This window comes from Nycticebus coucang, chromosome 3, assembly GCF_027406575.1.
Source record: "Nycticebus coucang isolate mNycCou1 chromosome 3, mNycCou1.pri, whole genome shotgun sequence".
NCBI lineage: Eukaryota > Metazoa > Chordata > Mammalia > Primates > Lorisidae > Nycticebus > Nycticebus coucang.
This window is the reverse complement of record NC_069782.1, coordinates 33,530,657-33,543,964: the sequence shown is the minus strand read 5'-3', so window position 1 is coordinate 33,543,964 and position 13,308 is coordinate 33,530,657. Positions and strand designations below refer to the sequence as shown.

General features: G+C 41.5%; 1 protein-coding gene across 2 annotated transcripts in view; it reads right to left on the bottom strand.

Moving 5' to 3' along the window:
• The window catches only part of KITLG (KIT ligand), a 90,845-nt gene extending 78,250 nt beyond the window's left edge, over positions 1-12,595 (bottom strand). For both annotated transcript variants that reach the window (XM_053585606.1, XM_053585607.1), the window contains exon 1: positions 12,388-12,595. In XM_053585606.1, the coding sequence (XP_053441581.1) occupies positions 12,388-12,402 (15 nt within the window). In that variant the 5' untranslated portion in view covers positions 12,403-12,595. The remainder of the gene's footprint in view (positions 1-12,387) is intronic.
• Between the last annotated feature and the right edge of the window lie 713 nt (positions 12,596-13,308).

Below are 13,308 nucleotides of genomic sequence, written 5' to 3'. Positions count from 1 at the left end.
TCCGAATTCATAATTGGAACAACCCCAAACTGCTGATTCCACCTTATTAAATTCAACAACACACATAAAATAAAAACAAAAAAAGCTTTGAATGAAAAAATGCATTTTAATTGAAAGCAGCTAACATTTACCCATGGTTTCTCATATCTGTTCTGGTACTAGCCCTCCTTAGGCACTAGCTCATTTAGTCCTCACCACCAGCTTAGGAGTTAAACCTCATTTTACCAGTGAGAAAATCAGAATGTAAGAAGAATTTAATGACTCAAAGGCATATAGCTTCTAAGAGGTGACTCCAGTTCTATGAGTCTCCAAAGCTATTAATGATCATACTCTATACAAAAAGTAATTTGAGGCTCATTCTGGAAGGCAATAATAAATACGAAGTTTTCATGTATTTGGAAAGTTTAAATCTTTAATCGCTCAAAGCTTAGAATAATAATGCAACCCTTGGCCTCTGAATAGGACAATGTAGTCTGCAGAGCATGGCTCAATTAATTACTCCCTCTCTTGACTTTCTCAACAACTTGTGAGGTCGCCAAGATGTGTGTCAGAATCCTTAGTTACGAAGAGGGATGCTGATTCCCATCCAAGCCCATCATTAATCTCTGTTCACAGTTACACAATTCTATTTCCCACAATCTCCTCTGATCTTGCTTATTTCTTGATGACAATAGGTCTTAAATTATTCCAGCCATCTTACAAAAAAAGGAACAGACATGGAGCAAATAGTCTAATGCACACTCATGTATCTGTTGGCCTAACTCATTCCCTAAAAATTACAGGTACCATTTATTGAGTATCACTTTGGAGTCTGACAACTTCCATCTAATAACCCATTTCATCCTTGTATTCCTCCAGCTGTTCCTCTAGTAGTATTACCTTTAAAACCCATTATGCAGATGAGTATATTGAGGCCTAGAGAAATCGAGCAAATAACATGCCCTGGTCATAATAATAGAGTTATGATTTAAGCCTCATTCTATCTAACTCCGAAGCCCTTTGTACAAACGTAACTGAGTGCTTACCAGAGTAGCAGGAAAACATGTTAAGTCTGAAAAGCATTTTTTTATGATAGTATAATTTCCTGAGTGACAATCACAAACTAGGTATTCAAGGTATTATCTCCAGGTTCAAAAACAAAGGAAGGAAAGGGATTAGGAGAGAAGGGAGAGAAAAAGAGTAAGGAAGGGAGAGAGAGAAACTGCAAAGTATCATTCTTTCATTTTAGAGAAGGTTCAGAAAAGGTTAAGCAAAGTTAAATAAATTACCTAAGACCTCATGGCAAGCAAGAATCAAGAGCCAGAGGTAAATCCCAGGTTCTTTCGACACAAAAAGCTCTTCCCATTCTACCCTGACAAGTGGCTCTATTTCCATGGATGCTGCAAATAACTTCTCCACTGACTCAAAATGGGAAGGACCCATGTTTTGTTCCCCCAATTCCAGGTATAATAAAGAGGTTTGGAATTCGGGCTGTGGCTTCTGATTGCCAGGTTCCAAAGCCAGCCCCATCACGAAGTCCTCGGTGACCTTGGGCCCACGGTAGAAAGAAATAATTGTTGTTGTAAGTAAACTTTCTTGCGACACATTTAACTTTTAAAAACATTTTTGTTAAATCAAGGAATGAAAACAATTAAATTACTTTGGACTAAAGCGAATTTGGGGCTTGAGCTATCTGGATAAACTGCTTCAACTTCCCCTTTCATTCAAGTCCAAGTGGAGACTTTGCAATTAAAGTCACTTTCTTCAAGAAGGGAGTCATCAGAACCCATAAGCTTTATCATTTGTTTGACGTTGATAACCAAAGTAAACGTTTATTTGGTACTTTGCATCAGGCACTGGACTACGCGCTTTTTTATGAATTATTTCATCTAATCTTCGTGACCACCTTTGAGAAATGTACTATTGCTCACCTTATTTGGGAAATGGGGAAACGGAGGCTCTGAGGTTGGTGTGCTTAGCAAACTAGAGCATCAGCCTACGGAGTCTGTTCTGTTAACCCACCTCAGTTCTGGCTCCCTTGCCTAAATTCAAATGATGCCAAGACTTTCCAGCCAACATTCTCATTTATACTAAACTGCTGTCGAATAACTTACAAGGTGATATTGCTGATAAGGATTCTCTGACAGTCATTTGTTTAAAAAAAAATTGTAACATTAATCTAGAAATTATTATTATAATTTTTTACTATGAATGCAATTGTCTTAAAAAAAACATCTTTTCTTTGGGCCATCTTACAGCTGGGCATCAGATATAAACCTGAAGACATTATTATTAAATAGTTTTCCAATATGATCTCAGACATTTAAAACTACTTCAAAAATAGTATGTAAATGAGGTCAGAGCAAACTGATAAAAGTAATCTCTGAAGCAGCTTTCTTTTTCCAAGAAGTTGTTTTGAAACACAATTTTAAAATATTTTAAAAATCTGCCATCTGCCAACAAAGTACCACTTTACTTGAAAGACACCAAGGTTTTGGCAGTACCATCATTCTCAATTTCAGAAAGAAAGTGGAATTTTTGCAGTTTACAATGGGCCTTCCCCACAACAGTCAGATGAGTCAGGCGTGGGGTTTCCGTGACTGGGGCCAGAGAGGCTGGGGATGAAGCCCAGGCTGCCTGTCTCGTGGGAGTGGGAGTGCTGGATACACAGCCATTTACATGTCTAGCCAGTCCTGAGGAGGCAGCAGACAGAAGCAACCGTCCCTCTGTCCCTCCACCAGCAGACTCAGCTCTACCTGCTCACTGTCTTCCTGGTATAAGATTGAGTTTCATCATCATCTACACACTCCAATTCAAAAACAAACACAAAAAAAGCAGCTCAGGCTTTACAAGTTGAATGTATATGCATGTGGGTCTAAATATGGGTGCATTATATTGTGGTGAATAAGAGGAATCTGGTCTTTAGAATTAAACACGCTTGGCGTCAAATTCCAGCTCTTCCACTTACTTGAACTCTTTTTATTTTAATCTTGGGCAAGTTTTCTTAATCTCTCCGAACTTTTTATTTGTTAAAAAAAAAAAAGACGTCAATAATATTATCTCCTTTGCGACCATTTTGCTAGAACCAAATGAGATATACCTATGCAGCTTGTGGCAGGATGCCTCAGCATTGGTGAGTAATCAACAGATATTGACTTATTAACCAGGCCTATTATTTTCTTATTCAATAAACTGCTCTTTCACTTCTTAAGCAGCTTGTCCTTTGGCCTATTTTGCATAACTGTTTCCTTTCACAGAACAGAGAGAAAGGTAAAGAAGATAAAATTGGGCAATTTTTTTTTAAGTTTGCTAAGAGTGTTTGTGTTAAAGAAGATAGGAAATGTGCAAATAAGGCAGGTAAGCTATTCGTCTCCAAGGATTATTAGTCCCTATGATAGCTTTATCGGTGTAAGTACTATAACCAAAGATAGGAATTATTAACACTGAATTGACTTTATTCAGCATATGGATTTGCTGTGACGTTCCGTGATTTGCTATTCTAACAGAGAAGGCAATATGTTATCTGCTCCCTGCCAGTTGCTATGAGATTAGACTGTCTCTTTTTTTTTGTTGTTTGGTTTTTTTTGGCCGGGGCTAGGTTTGAACCCGCCACCTCCGGCATATGGGACCGGAGCCCTACTCCTTGAGCCACAGGCGCTGCCCTAGACGGTCTCTTTTAATCATCACATCAGTACTGCTTTTGTGTCCATTTTAAAGATTGGGAAGGTGAAGTTCAGAGAGAAAAGCTTACTGAGCATCAATAGGTGGGAGAGCCAATGCTACATTCCACCTATAACTCAGTGTAGGGGTTGCTCTGCTCCCCTGTGGTCTCTGGTTTTACCCACTAAATAATGTTGTTGCACAGTCACACTGAACATTAATGCTGCAACCAAACCTATTTGTGTAACAGACCTAGAACAAGTGTTAACATTTTCCTCTTAATAAAAGAACAAAAAGCTTGTGAAAAGAAATGTATCAGTAACTAATAACCTGAATCAGGCCTTCATTCTTTTCACAATGTTTCATGTATTATTATACAGTAGAACCTCTGTAAGTTGACCAGTTCAGGGACTGTAACAAATCAGTCAATACACGGAGGTGGTCAAATGAGGAACTAGGCCTACAGTACAGGTGGGGCATGTCTGGTCCATGAAAATTAGGTAAAGGAGGTGGTCAATGTAGGGACATGGTCAACTATGGAGGTTCTGCTACATTTACTGAGCAGCTAGTAGAAGCCACTCTGCAAGGTAACTGCAATCAAATGAAATTTTTGTTGTCCTAAATCTATTACTAACAGTTGTTTTTAACAACTGAATTGCATTTCTTCTTGATTCATTATTCTTGTAAACAGATTGTGTATCTTTGAGGTACACTAATGCGTAATAAACCACACTAATGCAGGTGGTGGTGCCAGCTGAATCTCTTTGGATCATAATTTTGGCAATAACTACCAGGAAATTGCAGGGGAAATACCTTATCTTAGTTTCCTCATCTGTGAAATGGGATTTAAAAAAAAAAAAAAAGCAGGACCTCCCTCCCAGAGGAAGAGTTCTATAAATTAATTAATTGTGAAACTGTTTTCTAATAAGTGCCATTTGGCACGACATATTATCAGGAGGGGTTTAATTTCATGAAAGTGGTAGAAGCTATTTAAAATAGCTGCATATTTTATCAATGTCAAACACTTGATGCATTATTACAGTAAATTTTATTACAAGTTGAATCATTTTTGTGTGACATTTATACCGATGTGCAAACAATAAATGGTCAAATCAGTCTTGGAGTTAAAAGTCTGATTGTTTAAAAGTAAAAATGACAGTTAAGAACAGATGCAAAGAAGTTAAAAGTGGTCCTCGTATTGAGCATTAAAGAGATTATTATTAGAAACTACTTATAACTTCAAATTAAAATTTTGTGCAGTAAAATATACACATATGTGAAATAAGTCAAGCCAGCTTAATCGAGGCCTAAAAATAAAAAAAAGGACAAATTTTCAAATGGAAAATAAAAACAGTACTGTTGTTAAAACACGGAGTACTATGGCTTCATTACATTTCAAACAAACACATAGAAAGTTTTAAAAACACCTTCTTGGGCAGGTGTTAAGAAGAATAAAAAGTGTATATGTAATTTGTTATAAGAACACAATGGGAGAATTATATAAACTCTATTTTGTAGTTGTGTGTTTTTCTACATAGAATTAATTTTATGTAGATATTTAAAACATGATGCTAATAACACCATTTCATTTTTCATGAATGTTGATAATCCTTTTCTTATTCATGCTTTTGTATTTTTTTATTTTAATTCTCACTTTGGACTACCTGGAAGCAGAAACACCAGCCCTGTGATAATTTATCTTTCTAACAAATAGCAGAATGACATGTGTATAAGGATCAGTCCTCTACCTAACAGAACACATCAGAGATCTCTGGGTAAGGTCCACTAAACACAGCATTTTTCTAAATCTCCAGAGATTCAAACTAAAGCAATCACAGAGGCTACGGTTGTTCATGAGAAAAGGAAAACCTTAATGTGTTTCCTATTTCAGAAACGGTAAACTGTAGGTTTATACAGAACCATAAATATTGATGGGAGATTGCTGAGGTCTGTTTTGCAGTCCTTGGGTTTTGAGATCACATCAGAATCTCTTTTATGTGAAACATCCCTACCCTCCCTTTCCCCCACCCCTCCATCTAAAGTTTTGCAGTGAATATAAATTTTAACAGCCATCCCATCCACATGGGCAACACATCCTAGGAAGGGAGCAAGGCCTTTGTAACAAAGCACTTTCTCTGTGACACTCTTCTTGGAAGCCAAGAAGTCCCTGTGAGTTTTTGCAAGGCAATTATGTGGGAGGCCATTAAGAGAAGGACCCCAAGTAAATAGTGGAAAATTCAGCACAAGCGGGCCCCATGATAGACAATCACTATTCATTCGTAATTGTTACTATGACTCAGACACATTTAGAGGAAAGAGGCCAATAAGGAGATGTGATTGAGGCCTGGAGTGTCAGAAAGACACGAACAAGGAAAGTCTTCTGCTTCAGGAATTTTACTTCAAGGTGAAAAAGAGACAAGAGTTCTAAGCACCCACACAGGGCTTTGGTTTAAAAGAAGATGAACTTCTAATCTTGAAAAGGCAACACAGTGTGTGAATACTAGACAAACACAACGCCCGCTCCAGGCTGTGCTCTTTCCTCCCAGGTTTACACAGGGACACAGTTACGCAGTGGGAATGCCCTTTCTGCAAAGGCGAACTGAAGCTTGCTTTCTCCAAAAAGCAATGCCAATGGGTTTGCTGTCATCTTTTCAAGCCCTTTTGCATGGTTGCCCTAGAGAGCAAAGGCATTCTTTGTGGGACACCCAGCAGATCTGGGAGCTGCCGTCCATGTACCTGGAACACAGAAAAGACTACCTACCTAGCTGCCCCCCTCCCAGTATGACCAAGTTCTAATTAGCAGCATGCAACAGCCCCAAGGCAATAGCTACACATGCAAAGTCAAGTGCAATGATAGCTATTGCTACTATTTTTTTTATTTGCTTAGAGCAGTGGTTCTCAGCCTTCCTAAGTCCGCGGCCCTTTGATACGTTCTTGTGGGTCACAACCCACAGGCTGAGAACCGCTGGCCCAAAGGTTTGGCTCAATTCTGAACTTTGTTTTAGTGGGTAGCTCAATAGACTTTGCCAGCACTTAGAGAAGAAGAGCATTTGATCATTTCTATTTTCTGAGGAATCTACGGTCTCTTGTTTGGGGGAGGGTCCAGCAGATCTTTGAATATTCTCAAGTCAGTATGAAGAAAAGGACTGCCAGGGCTTCTGACTTCTAAGAAAAAGCGGCTACTGGCTATTGGCTGTGCCCCAGCTCTCAGCAAAGGAAAGGAGGGAGCAAAAATTGTTCCTGGGGTGGTACTGGACCCTAGCAAAAAGCCAGGGCAGGGAGCGACCTTGCAGAGTGTCACCTATAGGAACTTTTACTGAGGCTCCCTCCCTTTGCACCTGTGTCTCTGCCTGCAGCCTCATCTTCACTATCTTCTCAGAATTTACTCTTAGACACAGTTCAGAGATAATGAGAGTCAGTGACTCTCCCAAGGCCGCACACCTTGAGGCAGAGAGAAGGGCAGGACCTTTGCCTCTCATTCCCCACCAGTGCTCTTTCTACGGCATTCTCAAATCCTCCTTGGTTTGCTCTCTCTTTTCCAAGTCCACACACACAGATATTGGAGACTACAGGTGCAGAGAAGGGAGACAAATAGAGGGAATCATTAAGTTTTGTAAGTTCATCTCCTCTGGTTATCTGACTTTGCCTTAGAGTTCTTCCCCACTTACAGAACTTAAAAATTTATAAGCGAGAAAGTAAACATTTTAACTACAGATTTTGCTAAAATAGAAAGATGTAAATACCATTCTGATTATAGGCAAATATCAAGTAGCAGGTGAAATGGCTAAAAGTAGAACAAGTCTAAATTCGAATCTCCTTCATTTTCCCCCCATTGCTTCATTCCTAATCATAAAACATTATGTGATTATAATTTATATTCACATTGAGGCAATGGTTACACAAATCTCAGAACTAAGGGAAGCTTAATTGCCATCTGGTCCAAACCTCTATTCTCCTAATATCTTAGAAATAGAGGATTTTAAAACCAGAAGGCACTTAGAAATCACCTAGTAGCACTTTCTCATTTTACAATTAAGCCAACTCTGATTCAAAGAAATTCAAATAACGTCTCAAAGTCATATCACTCAATAGCCAGGTTTATAAAAGAACTTAGTCTCCTAATATATAAACCAATGTGCTGGCCTAGAAAAATAGTATTATACATGTAGACAAAGGACAAAGAGAGTTATATAAAGAATAGTTTTCCTTTAGATGAAACATATTGTGATTTTTTTAAAAAAGAAAAATCATCCTCCCTGTGCATTTTTTTTTTTTTCTGGAGACAAATTGGTAGAGATGGGATAATGACAATTTTCCCAAACTCCCAGCCTCTGTAAGCAGTTTTTAGTATGCCCATAATAAAGTGAAAAGGCAAACACATCTTGCTGCATCTATAAATCAGTAAGACTACAGTCAATGGTTTCTACGAAACCAAGTCTATACAAAACAACGCTGAAAGCAGCATGTATTATAAAAGTACCTTGGTGTTCCCTCAATTTGTTTTATAAATTGTTCTGACTACATACGGGGCTAAGACTAAGAACAGTCTCCTGCAGCTGCTCATGATTCATGTACAGAAAAGAAAGATAAAAGATCACTCCTCAGAGATTTATATTCAAATGCTTTATTCTAATGTATGAAAAGGAACATTAAGATAATCCAGAAAAGAGTGAAAAGTACCAAACTTACACAATGGAAAAGAATGTCACTGCATGTTGCCAGGTAAAGACAACAAAGACATCCTGCAGAAGTGAATGCAGGGGCTCACTCAGCAGAGCAAGTGCAAGGTCACCAGGATAGGAAGCTGACCAGGACTCTCCAGCCCGGAATAAAATAAGCCCTTAGCATTACACAGTGAAATCTTCAAAAGCAAAAATGCAAAAATATGAAACAGAATCAGACATAGTGATAATAATTCCATTTTTTGATTCCACTTTCTATTCTAATTCTCTCATTCATTTTTACTTTCAAAGAAAAACCTTAAAGAACTTGATATCTCTTATGCCCACCTATCACCTCTGTTTTTACACATTCCTGGTTTGATGTGTGTTAATTACAGTCTATAAAGAGATACCAGCCTATAATGGGAGTCACTGAATCATTCGTCTAGATTTAGGAAAGCCTGGTCCCTGTGCTTTCCTCATTAAGCATCATTTACCTGCAAGAGCCAGTTTGACTCTGGCTTGTAAACCTTAGCCAGCAGGCATTCTCTTCTTAGGACTAGTAAATTAAGACTGTACCTACAGTAAACCATTGTGCTGAAATAAGAGCATATGCAAAATCTCATTTAGTCCTCACAATCACCACATGAGAAAAATCTTTATAACTGATTTATAATCACCATACAGGTTACAAACCAGAAATTCCAAAAAGTTTAACCATTTGTCTAAAGTCATTTGTCTCACAAGTGGTAAAACAGGAATCAGAATGTAAATCTTTGGAGGAGAGAGCCTAGAATCCTTCCACCAACCATATTTTAGGTGTTCCTCAGACATAAAAAGCAAAGAGCACAGGCAATGTGATTCACCAATTTGTGCAAGAAGCCTCCAATAGGATTTTTTTTTAGTGTGATATATGATGGTAGAAAAATTTCAATCACTAATTATTAAAAATAATAATTGTTGGCGTAGCAAAAACTACATTCTCTTTGCTTCTTCTCTGGGAGTTGGTGTGCCTGAAATGGCCCTTTCTGCCCTGTTTGTAAGATGAATCTTTCCCAATTCAGTATTTCTGAAACTGACAGCAGTCATGGCAACTCTCACAAACCATCCCCAAACTAAAACGTAAGTGTAACATGGATCAACATGACACCTGGCACTTTAAACTAATGGCACTTTTAGCCAAATCTTAAATCAGTGTTGCAAAATGACACCCCAATTGTTATTTAATATAATCAAACCAAAATCTAAAAAGTGCAAAATATTCATTCCTGCAGACTTGTGATTAAATTTATTATTACAATTGCTCCTCATGACTATTGCCTGTGTAATTTGCCAAATACTGAAGTTTATCACTTGTGCTAAATAAATGAAAGAATCATTTATCAAGCCCCAAGTAGATGCTGACAGAATTTTCACACTTATTTCATTCGACTGACAGGCCAGCATGCCTTATGTCTCTGTGATTCTTGGAGAGCTATTTAATTCATATTAAAGTCCTTTTTAAAAATATTATTAAATTCTCTCTTTATATATTGGGTATTGGCAGAGTACAGAACCAGCTGCCTTATAATACAACTCTGGTTTTGATGCCATTTATAAACAATTATTTAAACTACTAAATATTAAGATATTCCTCCTTCACAAGGATAACAAAAGATTCAGAACAACAACTGGGCGTTACTTCTTAACGCCCAGTTTACTCAAGGCTACTCTCTCTCCATGAAGTGTGGCATAAAAATTTCCCTGTAACAGGCGGCGCCTGTGGCTCAGTGAGTAGGGCGCCAGCCCCACATGCCGAGGGTGGCGGGTTCAAACCCAGCCCCGGCCAAACTGCAACAAAAAAATAGCCGGGTGTTGTGGCAGGTGCCTGTAGTCCCAGCTGCTCGGGAGGCTGAGGCAAGAGAATCGCTTAAGCCCAGGAGCTGGAGGTTGCTGTGAGCTGTGTGATGCCACGGCACTCAAACAAGGGCCATAAAGTGAGACTCTGTCTCTACCAAAAAAAAAAAAAAATTTCCCTGTAACTTCTGGATTAGAAAATTTGACAATATGAAAGAGCATCTAATACCCTTCTCCATTTCCACAGAGTATGTGATCGACTCTGCGCTATTTCCAGTGTCCCATTTTGCAGTGACAGGAATGTGGAATTGTTAGAAGTATCCTTAAGGGGAACCTTGAAGGTCATTAGATCCCAGAGAATGAATGCCTTCATTCAACAAAGGCACTGCCCTTCCTTGCCTGCAAGCCCTCTAACATCAAACAAGTTCCCGGCAAGGGCCTGCACTTTAACTTGGTCCAAAACAGGTCACATTTCTAAAACACTTAGCTGGCTCAAATGTCTCTGGTCAGCGGCACTGAGTCACCAATGCCTCAGCCACAGTATTCCAGGCTAGATTGACCTCTTTCTAGTTTTCAATGGAATTATTCCATGTAATCCGATTTACACAGCCATTTAATCAAAGCGAGAAAGGAGATTACAGAGCTCACATTTGTTTTGTAAAGCAAGGGTGCAAGGATCATCAATCCTACTGATTCTCAAAGTGACTTGATAGTACATCCCCCCGCTTTGGAGTGTTGGACATTAACCTGATCTGTCTCCTGTGTTCTTGTTTAAATAGAAAGGTTAGGCTCTTTTCCTGAACTAGAAGGTAGAAATTCCTCCACCCAGATCTCACCACTACCATTCTTGTGAGCAGATGCTACTATAAAAAAAGGAAGGCTTCTTACCCGGGTGCATTCTTCTTCAAAGCAGAAAGCTTGCACTAATCAAGATACTACAATAAAAAATTGTCTTTTGTTGCCTTTGCATTTCAACAGCACACTGTGGTGAGCCCTGGTGTGGTGCTCAGAGCTTCTGCTGAGAGCTAACCTGCTTGCAAGCAAGGACATACATGGCCCTTTTCTCTTAGAGAGCTCTAGAAACTACACAAACCTTTTAGCCAGGCTGTGTTCCTTCCCTCTGCTTTTTTCCGGAGGAGCTAGAATATTTTCTTCCTCACGTGCACACATTCAGGACTAGATATTTATCTAAACTATAATACTAAGCAGGTCATTTAATAAAGCATTTCCATCACATTGATGCCTTTTTATTCCTTTTCTCCCACACCTTCATTTCAGGAATTGCAATCTCCGGGAGCGCCTCTGGGGGGGTGAAAGGGCAGCTTTACTCTACGGGAGGCAGCTAACACCCAACAATTCCTAAGGGGAGGAGTGACAAGAGCTAAGAACCTTCAGGGGTGGGGGGCAAAAAGCTGTGGATCGGGGCATCTTGGTTGCCCTTGCCAAACGACGAACCAGATCTTTGTTTCAAGGGGGAAAAAACCTAATTGTGCCCTTGGGCGGTGCACAATTTAGCAGCACTGGGAATTATCTCAATAACTATCATTAGAGGTGCTTTTATTTTTTTTTCCCCAAAAAAGCGTTTTTTATAGTAGAAGAAAGAGCATGCACTGTGCGTGCACAGTGGAGGTCTCTGGAGTTCTCGGGATAGCCCACCTAGGGCCACAAACTAGGCAGACGCTGTGGGGAGCCACGTTTCCCTGCGGCCGGGCGTGCTCCCCACCCAGCCGGGAGCTGCAGCTTCGGAGCTCCGGGTGGCTTCGCTCCTGCGGCTGCACGAGCGTCCGTTCCGCACCCAGCGCCCACCTCGGGGCTGCACAAATAAATCTTAGCGCCAGAGTGAGCGAGGGTGGCGCATGGGGAGCTGTTTCATAACATCCCGAGTGCATGGGAAAACGTCTCCCTGCAAAGACCTGCCTTCCCGGGACAACTTAAACTCCCTAGCCAGAGAGTCAATCCTTCCATCAGAAGGGAAATGCGGTTTTTGACTGACAACTCCAAACTTAAATGCTGCGCCTGCAAACTTGACACGGGCTCCCTCTCCTCACTCCCACTCCTTTTCTCCCCGGCTCACCCGGCCGCACGGCTCCCGCTGGCACACGACGCCCGCCTCCCCCGCACCCTCTTGGCTCACCCGGCAGGCACAGCCCCGAACGCCCCGGCTGCAGGTCCCGGGACGCGCCGGCCTCCCCAGGACTCCAGGAGCGATTTTCCTGGAGAGCCTACGAGCTCTCCAGAGCGCCCTACTCACTTGTGTCTTCTTCATAAGGAAAGGCAGCGCTGCGATCCAGCCCAGGCAGCGGTGTGGCGACTCCGTTTAGCTGTTCTGGAGCTCCAGCATATTGCACGAGCAGCGGCGGCAGATAGTCCATGCATTGGGTAGCCCGTGCGCAGCGCTCTCTCCACTGCCGGCGCTTTCGGCGGCGCTACCGGTCCCGGCGCGAGGCGGCGAGTGAAGCCCGGGCAGCCGCGCCGCCAGCGCTTTTATACGGCGCCCGCCCGCCGCTCCGGACACGCCTCCTTCCCTTCCGGAGCCCGGGTAGGCGAGATGCGGGAAAGCGCGCGGGGAGGAGACTCGGAAGGGCTGCCGGCGCTCGGCGCGTGCCCCAGAAGTTGGATGGGTCAGACCCAGCGCTTCCTCTCGTTCGGGATCCCGGGGCGCGCCCCGGTGGGAGGCCTGGAAGGCGCGGGGACCCCAGGGGCGAAGCTTAGCAACCTGCAGCCGCTGCTCGGGCAGCGCACGGAGCGCAGCGAGTCCTCGGGACCCGCCACCACTCACCTGGCGCCGCCGGGGACAGACAAAATCCCTCGCGCGCTGCAGAGGGTCCGGAGCGCCCTCTTTGATGCGGATTCGCTGCCCAGGAGTAGTGTTCTTGGTTCTGAGCAAAGAATTCACCCTGCCCCTCCTTAGGGAGATAAAGTTTAATTATGATCTGTAGTTAGGCCATTGTCTTACCCTCTCCCGTTTTTTAAAAAATATTTTAGTGAATGAATATTTAATAATTAAAAGAATTATTGACTCAAGGCTAAGTATTGGTAAGGGAGATGCTATTTTGAGAATGGCCTACTGCTATCTTTAGAAACTGGGATCGAAAAAAGAAGCTATAGTTTATTAAGCTGGCAGGTCATCGCACAGTAAGGGAAACCATTTTTGTTTTGATTTTTGTCAGAG